We start from the raw sequence: 11,785 nt of genomic DNA on the forward strand, positions 1-11,785 counted from the left end.
ACAAACCTCTGTGATCGACCATACAAAACATATGTCACCCCATCTGCCGTCACTCGAGTACAAGCAGGTGGATTGAGAGGGTGGTGTGTTCTCGCAGCACTTATTACTTATAAACTGTGGCCAGTAATAATGAAGTGTATCGTCCACTTTATTAACTCAAACCACAAAGTAACTTTTCCAATACAACTGTAAGGTAAGTAATATCACTATTACATTTAAAACAAAGCAACTTTTCCAATGCAACCGTAAGGCAAGTAATCTCACAATTCTATTTAAAACATGTTGTGGTGGTGTAATGCTATTTCTACATTCTTTGCGCTGTTCTCTCGCGTGTGATTTGGACCACTTTGAATTGTGTAAATTGGCCCACTGCTCCAAATTACACATCCGTCTGTCAGCTGTTACAGTTTTCCAGATGACCTCCAGGGAGGAGAGAAAAGCGAAAGGAAAATATAATAAGTGGAAACATGACAACTTGCCATTGACATTAACAGTAGTGAGCAACGGGGAAGGTGTTAACGAGTACAATATTCTCAAAACGAAGCTAAAGAAATACATTTCCCGTAGAAAGACCACAGCATCTGACTTTCGCATTGGCTGTCTGATAGATTTCCCTTCTGCATTCGAAAATAACCTTGTTTGGCACCTGATACTCCTAAAAAGCACGATTTATGAGTGCGTAATTTCAATTATCTTGCTGAACATTTACAAGTATGTACAACTATAGAATTAAATTAATACAAAACTTAATGAAGCTTGTCACAATCAATATTCTTCTTTGAAACTGCTATCTTGATTACCTTTTAAAGTGTAGTTTTCTGTTCTTTTCATTGTGGCCAGGAGAGGTGTGATGAGACTAACTTTCGATATAGCAGCGGCAACTAAAATCAACACGTGCTTCGACAGGGACCAAATATCGACTTGTAAGGAATAGTATGACGGTTTTGAGGCGGCACCCCGAACAGCCGGAATTAATGTTGTGGGTTGGCAGGAGACCAACACCGTAATATTAGAGGAATCCGAAAGGCAGGCGTTTTAGCTCACGCAGGCTGGCGTGAGGTCTGGAACAGGACAAGGAAATTAGACTTTAGCAAAAAACGTACGTAGCTGCTGGAATACTTAACTTTAATCCATAAATGGTGAACATCGCTCTTGACGGTACATGTTTTACAGCATCAATAATAACTGGTAATGGCGCCTTGCTAGGTCGTAGCAAATGACGTAGCTGAAGGCTATGCTAACTATCTGTGTGCCCGACCGAGACTCGAAATCGGGACCGACCTTTGAGTCGTGCTTCGGCAGCTCAGTTGGTAGAGCGCTTGCCCGCGAAAGGCAAAGGTCCCGAGTTCGAGTCTCGGTCGGGCACACAGTTTTAATCTGCCAGGAAGTTTCATATCAGCGCACACTCCGCTGCAGAGTGAAAATCTCATTCTGGAAACATCCCCCAGGCTGTGGCTAAGCCATGTCTCCGCTATATCCTTTCTTTCAGGAGTGCTAGTTCTGCAAGGTTCGCAGGAGAGCTTCTGTAAAGTTTGGAAGGTAGGAGACGAGATACTGGCAGAAGTAAAGCTGTTTGTACCGGGCGTGAGTCGTGCTTCGGTAGCTCAGTTGGTAGAGCGCTTGCCCGCGAAAGGCAAAGGTCCCGAGTTCGAGTCTCGGTCGGGCACACAGTTTTAATCTGCCAGGAAGTTTCAATATGTGGTGTCCTGAAAGATGTGAATATACCTATCCCATTCTGTGTGCTTTATGTGAGAGTACAGTCTGCGTAATTCTTCTATTTATTTCATAATTCTTTCAGTCAGCTTGCAAGGAGCGTGGTCCTGAGATATGAAAACTGGAGTAATTTTTCTATTTTTACAGTGTATGTATCTTCATCTACATACATACTCCGGAATCCACCATACGAAGCGTTGCGGAGGGTGCCTTGTACCACAACTAGCATCTTCTCTCCCTGTTGCACTCCCAAACAGAACGAGGGAAAAATGACTGCCTATATGCTTCTGTACGAGCCCTAATCTCTCTTATCTTTGTGGTCTTTCCGCGAAATGTAAGTTAGCGGCAGTACAATTGTACTGCAGTCAACCTCAAATGCTGGTTCTCTAAATTTCCTCAGTAGCGATTCACGAAGAGAACGCTTCCTTTCCTCTAGAGACTCCCACGCGAGTTCCTGAAGCATTTCCGTAACACTCGCGTGATGATCAAACCTACCAGTAACAAATCTAGCAGCCCGCCTCTGAATTGCTTCTATGTCCTCCCTCAATCCGACCTGATAGGGATCCCAAACGCTCGAGCAGTACTCAAGAATAGGTCGTATTAGTGTTTTACAAGCGGTCTCCTTTACAGATGAACCAAATCTTCCCAAAATTCTACCAATGAACCGAAAACGACTATCCGCCTTCCCTACAACTGCCATTACATGCTTGTCCCACTTCATATCGCTCTGCAATGTTCCGCCTAAATATTTAATCGACGTTACTGTGTCAAGCACTACACTACTAATGGAGTATTCAAACATTACAGGATTCTTTTTCCTATTCATCTGCATTGATTTACATTTATCTATATTTAGAGTTAGCTGCCATTAATCCAAAGGGATGAAACGAAATGAGGTCCATTTTCAAAGATAACTTTGTCGATATGTCCAACTTCTATTACAAAATTCCTTGGAAATTTGACAGATATTTATAGCAGTGTCTTTAGGAAGTGGTTTAAAAGAGACAAATATGGATATGAGTTCTACCGCCACAAAATATACGAAAAACCTTGTCGTCACGTTGGAACGGCTTCTTACGTGTCTACGGCTGCTAAATGACGTAATTTAGCTGGAATTGTGCGAAACAGCTGAGCAAAATGTGACGTGGTGGTTGTTGTAGCTTTTTAACAAAGTTTATGTTTGGTCAGAACACCTCGGACACGTTTTACCATGCTGAGAAAGTAAAAGGTCTGACAGAGTGTGTAGAAACGTTTTCTGGCTTTATAGTGTGCATCACTAAGACTAATGTACCAAACTAGCTTGTTGACCAAATAATGTGGAATGCCAAAAAGCCACGTATCGTTGTCACCTTTCAAAGTTTGAAGAGAACGTTGTTCCTGACAAAACAATGATGTCTAAACGTAGAGTAGTTTGTCTCACCCTGTTCTTTTGCAGTGTCCTTTAAAGCAGAAGAAACGCAATTTTGGGAAGCAGCTTCTTGTCTGTGTAAAAGACTGAAATTGGACTGACACAATTCTGTGACTGAACGAATTTGTGAGCCAGCAAGAGATCGTGATAAGATATCAGCAACAACATTCTCTTTTCCAGTAATGTTTTCTGTTCTACCATGTACTCGAGCTGTAGTGCGTCACGGGCCATAGATGATAGCAGTGAATGACAGCTGCAGAGAAATGTACGGGTGAACAGATGTGCAACTGCAGAACAACTGACATCCCAGATGTACCACCAGGCTACCAACAATCACTCCTCAATGGGCTTTCAGCGAAATTTGGGCGTCTGTAGCACGCCCCTGGTTCCTGTGGCCATGCTGATTACTATTTGTAGATGGCATTGGCTGGAATTTTCACGCCAGTACCACAGCTGGACGCCCACTAAAGAGCTGGAGTGGCCTTCTCAGATGAATCACGTTTTATACTCAATTGGACAGGTCGCCTTTGGCGCGTACTGTGTTTAACTTTTGAAAGCAAACACTCTGCGACAATCACCAGGCTTGTTATGGACTGGGGAATGTTTTCCTGGCATTCCATGAGTGATCTCGTACTTCTAGAAGACACAACAGATCAACACAATTTTTGTATCGCGCCTGGGAGGCGGTGAGTGGGTGGGAACGGGAAAAGGTAATACAAGCCACTGAGCCGTGGCGGCTCATATCGATAGTGCCACTCTGGTGGCTTATCTTTCCTGCCATGGTCAGGGCGGTAAGCAGCGCCCTCTGGGGCCTACGCGTGGAGTAAGGAGGCGAGGTCCTGGGGGGTGTGTGCTCCGGGACGTCGTGGAAGACGGTTGTCGGGTTGGCGCAGCGAGTGTGGGACCGGACCTATCGCATGGAGATATTCAAGTAGGCTCTGAACGGAAGGCGCCGTAGCAAGCAGCGGGAAGCGGGCGTCCTGTAATTTGTGTAAAGGAGTAACGATTTTTGCATTGGATGTCCCAGTGGTTCCCGAGAGTTGCGGTGGCTGCTTTCGGAGAAGAGAATTGGTAAGAGCTTGTGTCTACGCTCTTTTCCGTACGATGTTGCTGCCTGCCGTTATGAACGGGTGAAAATCAGGCGCTTGTATTGACTATACGGGAACTGATGTAAATTTACATTTGTGATTGAGCCTCACTTGTACTGTGACAGTTTAGAGGCGAAAACTGTGGTGGTTTCATTAGGTCTGGTTCTTTGCTGTGCAACTAAGGGAGTCAGTTATTTGGGGTAACTGAGGGAGCACCATTATGTTGGTCTAAGTGATACGTTATTTACGTTTTGTCTATGACTTTGCGAATCGAAATCGTGGGGAGTACACGTGTGAGTAATTTGCTGTTGTATTGATGGTTATGTTGTAAAGACTGTTCTGTGGTGTGTTAAATCACGCGCGGATTTGTCGCCAATCTAAGGAGAAGTTACCATTGCTACTTGCTTAATTGCTACTGTCCTTATGATTGGCGTTGTCTGTCTTTTGATTGTGGGTGTGCTCACGTTTAAAAAAAAAATTACGGCTACTGTTCATAAGGGTTGTCTAGTAAGGAAATTGCTTAAGCTTTTGTCATATGCTGGTCTGTTTGCCTATCACATTGGCTTTCTGTGCAGTAACTGAAGGAATGTGTATGGTGGTTCAAGTTTGTAGGCTGACTGGTATTTGAACTGGTGTTGAGCTTAAGGGCGAAATCAAATCCCGGAAACCCGCACGCTACGCGTGGTTAAAAGTTCCGCTATTGGGAAGCCGGCTCTCTGTTCTTGGACTGTGTAAGGATACATGATGAGTGCATCGCTGCAGTTTCTCGAGGGCTAAATTGGGGGGTGTCGGTGACGTCCTAGGGCTAGACTTGTGATGTACGTTATGTTGAAAGGGAATTAACTGTACCAAACTTAAGACAGCTTTTAATTTGTTTTAGGTCTGTACAGGGAATGATGTTGATATTTTGTCGATGGCGGCAATAACTTCCTGTGTGGGGAGATCCTTTGAGGGACTCTTATTGTACTGTTACAGTGCAGTCCATCTGAAACGCGTGGCTTAAAACCTGGGACTGCAGCTCTCTGATGTTATATATTACTGTTTAATCTTAAATGTCTTGGATGTAATATGGTTGTTGAGGATTATGTAATTTTAATCGCTGGTTCCTTAAAGGAAGTATTTCGTTTTAAAATGTGTGCTCGGTCAGAGCCTATTTAAATATGATTTTAACTCATCATTCAAATTTTCTAGTCTTGCTTTGTTAAAAGGCTTTCAGTTAAATGATTGCTATTTGCCTGTTTAAATGTTTGAGTGACTTAAAGAAAAAGAATATTATTTTGTAATTTGTACTGATTGTTCCTTTTGGGTAACACGTGACTTATGTGTTCAATAAATGTGCCTAGTCAATGGTGATGCACTGTTCTATTGCTAGCCTACCCCTTCCACTCCACAGCCTATTGAGCTGTTTTGTGTCGAAATTGTGTTCAGAACATCCCTCTGATCTGACACCTCAGGCAGTATTGCAAGAAAGTGGTTTACTGATACACAAACAAGGTGATAAACGATTACATAACTTTGTACGTAGGTTCGATGCTGAAGCGATGTGTCATGGCTGGCTGCACCTGATGAAAATGGGCAGAAGCAGTCGCGGAGCTCGTAGACCTCGACAGCACCGGCTGGAGGGCGCTCTTCGCGGTGACTCTCGTAGTGCCAACCTAGCAGATCGCACCTACGTTGTGGCATCGTAGCTATCGATACCACACCCCTCCCCCCTGAAATGACGCACCATCGTTGAGTATGGCTTTCGACGGCGGGTGGAAGGACCTAGGGGCGGCGCAGCTGAGGGGGCGGACAGCGGAACTGCCAGGGCACGCTGTCCACCCGTGATCCCGAATTGCTCGCGAGGGGGCGAGGAAAACGCCCTGTGGAAAACCTGCCCAGGCCGTGCACCGCTACTGGGTATGCTCGGATGAGGGGGAGCAACGACCTCCATGGGCGGCGGCGGTGGCGGCGGCGGCGGCGGCCGCGAAGCCTCCAATTCTGCCGGAAACAACCAGCGGCAGAAAACCGAGGAGGGCACAAACGAATTTGGTTCCGGTGTCGCATGACAGTGCCGGAGGGACCAGAAATGAGAAATAAGGCGCGGCCAAGCTGGCGAAGAATGCTCCCCTGCTCCCAGCGCTGCTTGTCAAAGAAAACACGATAGAACACAAAATCATGAAGCGCCAAGCCAGAACGAGGCGAAGAAGCGGGCGCGCGGCGGCGGGTGCAAGAGCTGCAGGAGCGACCGATGGGCGCGGCCATGTAGCAATTCCGCTGGGAATGGGTGCCGCGCGGCTGAGAGCGATAGGAAGCAAGGAAAGTCCAGAGCGCGCGCTGGCGAGAGTGCGTGGCGTGCAGCTTGCTCATCTGCGACTTAAACGTACGCGCAAAGCGTTCAGCCTCGCCATTCGACTGGGGGTGGAACGGGGCTGAGGTCAGATGGCGAATGCCATTAGCAGCACAGAACGCTTCAAACTCGGAGGACACGAATTGGGGGCCATTGTCGGAGACAATAACTTCAGGAAGGCCCTCAATGCAAAAAATAGACGTCAAAGCCCGAATAGTGCCGGCAAATGTAGCAGAGGACATAGGTACAACAAAAGGAAACTTGCTGTACGCATCACTAACTATCAACCAGCGGGTGTCCCAGAAAGGACCTGCAAAATCAATACGAAGGCGCTGCCAAGGCGCAGTAGGAGTTGGCCACGCAAAGAAGCGCTGGCGGGGAGCAGATTGATGCTCCGAGCAAGATCGACAGTTAGCAAGCAAATTTTCAATATCCTTATCAATGCCGACCCAAGTGCAGTGACGAGCTAATTGCTTAGTCCGCACTATACCCCAATGACCAGCGTATAGTAAACGGATTTCCGACTGCAACGAACGAGGTACAACCACACGAGACTGATCATTGTCAGTTCGCAGCAAGATAACACCGTGGTTTACAGACAAGTTGTGACGTTGCGCAAAGTAACGTCGAACAAGTGGATCACGAATTTGCGTAGCAGATGGAGGCCATTGAGTACGAATATACTGCAAAAGAATCTGCAAAGAAGCGTCGGCGGCTGTCGCGAAAGCAATGCGACGAAAATCCACGGGAAAACAAACATCTAAGTCCTTGTCTTGCGAGTCAACAAACATGCATGACGGTTCGGAAGAATGAAACACGTCGTCAGGACCGATAGGTAGACGAGACAAAGCATCAGCGTTGCCATGCTGGGCCCTAGGCCGAAACAAGGTTTCGTAATTGTAATTACACAAAAACAAAGACCTACGTTGCAACTTTAGTGCAGTACAGGCCGGAACTGGCTTTGACGGGGGGAACAACGACGTCAAAAGCTTATGGTCGGTAACCAAACAGAACTTTCGCCCGTACAAGAAAATCATGAAACTTTGTTACTCCATATACAATAGCTAAAGCTTCTTTCTCGATTTGAGAATAGTTTTGTTGGACAGAATTGAGAAACTTTGACGCAAAAGCGATCGGGCTATCGACAGAATTATTTCGGTGTGCGAGAACCGCGCTGATGCCGTGAGAAGATGAATCGACAGCCAAAACAACTGGTTTGGAGGGATCGAAAGGAATCAAACAGTGGTCACTCAACGAAGCACATTTGAACTTGTGGAAAGCAGCGTCGCATTCCGAAGACCAAACAAAAGGTAAGTCCTTACGCCGAAGGCGATGCAAAGGCGCTGTAATCTGCGCTGCATTTGGTAAAAACCGAATATAGTACGTGATTTTGCCCAACACATACTGAAGTTCTTTCAGGATCCTGGGTGCTTGAAAGTCTCTTATCGCACTGAGATGTGAGGGTGAGGGGTGGATACGCTGTCCATTAAGCATATGTCCTAAATACTGAATCTCAGTTTGAAAAAATTTGCACTTGTCCCTTTACACTTTAGTCCTGCCTGCAAAAGCACAGTAAACAATGCACGCAAACTCTGCAAATGTTCGTCAGGGGTGCGACCTAATAAAACTATATCGTCCAGATACTTGGAACAACCAGGCACATTGGCACACAACTGCTGCAAGTAAGACTGAAAAATAGCAGGAGGCGAAGCACAACCGAACGGAAGGCGGCGAAACTTGAACAATCCAAGGTGGGTGTTGATCACGGAATAGCGCTGCGACTATTCGTCGAGCGGAATCTGAAAGTATGCGTCCCGCAAGTCAATCGTGGAAAAGAGTTTTCCCGCACCAAGCTTATCAAAAACGTCTTTAGGACGAGGCAAGGGAAATGTAGCTACCACTGTCTGGGGATTTACTGTAGACTTAAAGTCAACACAAATACGGAGACGACCGTTTGGTTTCTTCACACACATTATAGGCGAAGCCCATGGCGAAGCAGAAACAGGTTCAATGTGAAATGTCCCCTTTTTAACAATTATACACGACTGTGCTTTAACTGATACACAATATTTTTAGCGCAACGCAATCTGACTTTCAAAAATCTCTACAAAAGAATGGCCCTGACTAACATTAACCTATGCATTTCACAAATCGCTTACCTCACAAAAATCTTGGTTACTCGAACTACTGCAATACAGCGAGCGCCACTACTGCCAGATAAATAAAAGATTCAAACTACTGAAGGCACTAACTACTGATAGGCATAGTTAGCAAATGAAAGATTTTTATAGTGAGCAAACAATGTATTTACCTTAATAATGTTGAAAACTCATAATATACATAACAGATCATTGTATATCTTACAAATTTCCAAACTCCGCCATCTCTCTCCCCACATCCACCACTGCTGGCGGCTCACCTCCAACTGCGCAACGCTACGCGCTGTTCACAGCCAGCTGCCTAACACTACAGTGGCGAGTATTACAACAATGCAAAGCAGCCACAGACTGCACACAGCACAGCCAGTGATTTTCATACAGAGGTGGCGTTACCAATAAAAAAACCTAAACAGCCTACTTACAAATGATACCACTGTCTTGCAAATGCGTAAGTTCAGCGACTACGGCGTCACGCAGTGCGTGCGGTACCGGGCGTGCGCGCCGGAAAATAGGCATGGCATTGTCGTTAACTACAACATGCGCTGCAAAGTCTGTGGCGCAGCCAAGGCCATCAGAAAAGAGTTCAGCAAAATCATCGCATAGTGCGACAACTCTGTCTGCATGGTCACTAGCGTTGATACAAAGCACATTGTCCTGAATTGCGAGGCCAAAGTGTTCAAATGCGTCTGTGCCAAAAATGTTCGTAGCATCACTAGACCGGAGCACATGGAAAGACACTGTACGGGTCGCTACACCATACTTGGCTTGCAGACTACACACGCCGAGCACTGAGATTTCCTGTCCAGTAAATGCGGTCAGCGTGGAATGCGAACGAGGAAGCGGGGGCGAACCAAGCAAGTCATACGTTGATTTGTTCAGTAAAGAAACTGACGCACCAGTGTCCTGCTGCAAGCGAACAGAACGTCCACAAATGTTCAAAGTCACAAAAATTTTCCTCACATCTCGCTGAATGCGAGAGGAAGCATCTGGCAAAACTTGATTCACACGACGAGCCCTTGTCGCACGTGAAGCAGAAGGCTTTGACTAATGGCAGTAACATCCACAGGCTGATGTGAATCATGATCATAGCGGTTGCAGTTGCGGTGACACCCACGCGAGTCACGCGACCGGGAGACATGTTGTGAAGTAGAGTTACTCTTACTACACACAGCTTGCACGTGTCCCTTCTTATTACAAAAGTAACACTTTGCTTGACGGGATGGGAAATTTTCCCGTGGGTGGGCACGAAAGCAGTTCGGGTATGATTTCAGTTTCTTAGAGGGTGCTTGGTTTGAACCATGTTTACGTGCGCGGCAGCGGCGCGGCGTGTTCTGCCGCGCTAACAGTACACACACCCGGGGTCACGTCGAACGCTGCAGTAGCCACGTCTAAAGTATCTTGTCTGTCTAGCAAGTCCACAACTTCCTGAAAAGACGGGTTTTTAAATCTGAGGATGTATTCGCGGATGCGGTGATCTGCCACATTCTGCAAAATAGCGTCTCTAATCATTAAGTCAGCATATGAGCATTCACATGAGCAATTAAAATCACAATCAGAAGTTAGTCCCTGAAGGGCCACTAACCAAGACTTATTAGACTGAATAGGTCCACGCCGGAGATGAAAGAATTTGTAAAGTGCAGTTACCACATTTACACTGTCACAGAAGTGGGAGTTCAAAGCATCAATCACTTCGTCGTAAGTTTTAGTTTCTGGGCGGGTGGTAGGAAACAATTTCACGAGCACACGGTATAACACAACACCCGCGTTGGCAATGAAAAAAAGCAAGCCGCTCTGTACCTGGTACGTTGTAAGCTGTGAAGTGTGCCTCGAGCTGGGTGCCGGCCGAAGTGGCCGTGCGGTTAAAGGCGCTGCAGTCTGGAACCGCAAGACCGCTACGGTCGCAGGTTCGAATCCTGCCTCGGGCATGGATGTTTGTGATGTCCTTAGGTTAGTTAGGTTTAACTAGTTCTAAGTTCTAGGGGACTAATGACCTCAGCAGTTGAGTCCCATAGTGCTCAGAGCCATTTGAACCATTTGAACCTCGAGCTGGGTGGTGTATTCTGGCCAGCGTTCAACATCAGGACCGAAGGCACGAAATGGCGGTGCCGTCGGCGACGGCGTCGGTACAGGCGGTGACGTCCGAGGCACCGAAGTAGCTGCAGTTTTTAGTGTGACCAGTCCATTTATGGCAGCAAGCAGCTGCGTCATTTGCTGAGCCTGAAAAAGTACAAGATCTGAAAGCGAAGCCTGTTCCTGTGGCGAAGCCATGGTGTACACAAATGAAAGTTTTATAGCAACTGGGGGAAACAGTCACACACCCACACGGTCACACTGTGAAATCACAAAAATCCTAAAGCAGTACCGAGCCAAAAAGGAAATGACAGGAAAGGCAAAAAAATTTTAGTCCCATGATCGTCGCCAAAACTTTGTATCCCGCATGGGAGGCGGCGCCTGGGTAGGAACGGGTAAAGGTAATACAAGTCGGTAAAGCAAGAAAGTGGGTTACTGGTGCAAAAACGTGATAAACGATTACATAACTTTGTACGTAGGTGCGATGCTGAAGCGAAGTGTCTGGGCTGGCTGCACCTGATGAAAATGGGCTGAAGCAGTCGCGGAGGTCGTAGACCTCGACAGCATCTGATAGAGGGCGCTCTTCGTGATGTCTCGTACTAGTGCCAATCTAGCAGAGCGCACCTACGTTGTGGCATCGTAGCTATCGATACCACAACAATTATGCCCCTGTCCTAGGGGACCACGTGATACTCTACATGCGGTTCATTTTTCCTCAACGCGATGGAATCTACCAGCCTGCAGTTTATGTGCGTGCACCAAGATGAGTTTACCATACTCGTCTGCTCACCAAAGTCCCCGGATTTAAACGTAATCGAGGATCTCTTCGCTCTATGAATCCTCAACCGACAGCCCCAGTGCGTCTTGGCACGGCACAGGAACGGCATGCCGCCACATTACCGTCGTACCTTCCAGAACCTCCTTAACGCTTTTCGTGCATATCTTGCAGCGGTCCGCCAAAGGTAGTTATTCAGACTTTTGACAGTGGTCGCATTATTTTAACTGGGTACTATAGCTT

General features: G+C 46.6%; 1 protein-coding gene across 1 annotated transcript in view; it reads right to left on the reverse strand.

The window, feature by feature from the left end:
• Positions 1 to 10,965, reverse strand: part of LOC126260345 (uncharacterized) — an 88,680-nt gene extending 77,715 nt beyond the window's left edge. The window contains exons 1-2 of the mRNA XM_049957670.1: positions 10,767 to 10,965; positions 5,936 to 6,189 (exon numbers count right to left, since the gene is read on the reverse strand). Coding sequence (XP_049813627.1) covers positions 5,936 to 6,189; positions 10,767 to 10,965 — 453 coding nt within the window. The remainder of the gene's footprint in view (positions 1 to 5,935; positions 6,190 to 10,766) is intronic.
• Between the last annotated feature and the right edge of the window lie 820 nt (positions 10,966 to 11,785).

The sequence above is a fragment of the Schistocerca nitens genome, chromosome 5 (assembly GCF_023898315.1).
Source record: "Schistocerca nitens isolate TAMUIC-IGC-003100 chromosome 5, iqSchNite1.1, whole genome shotgun sequence".
Taxonomy (NCBI): Eukaryota; Metazoa; Arthropoda; class Insecta; order Orthoptera; family Acrididae; genus Schistocerca; species Schistocerca nitens.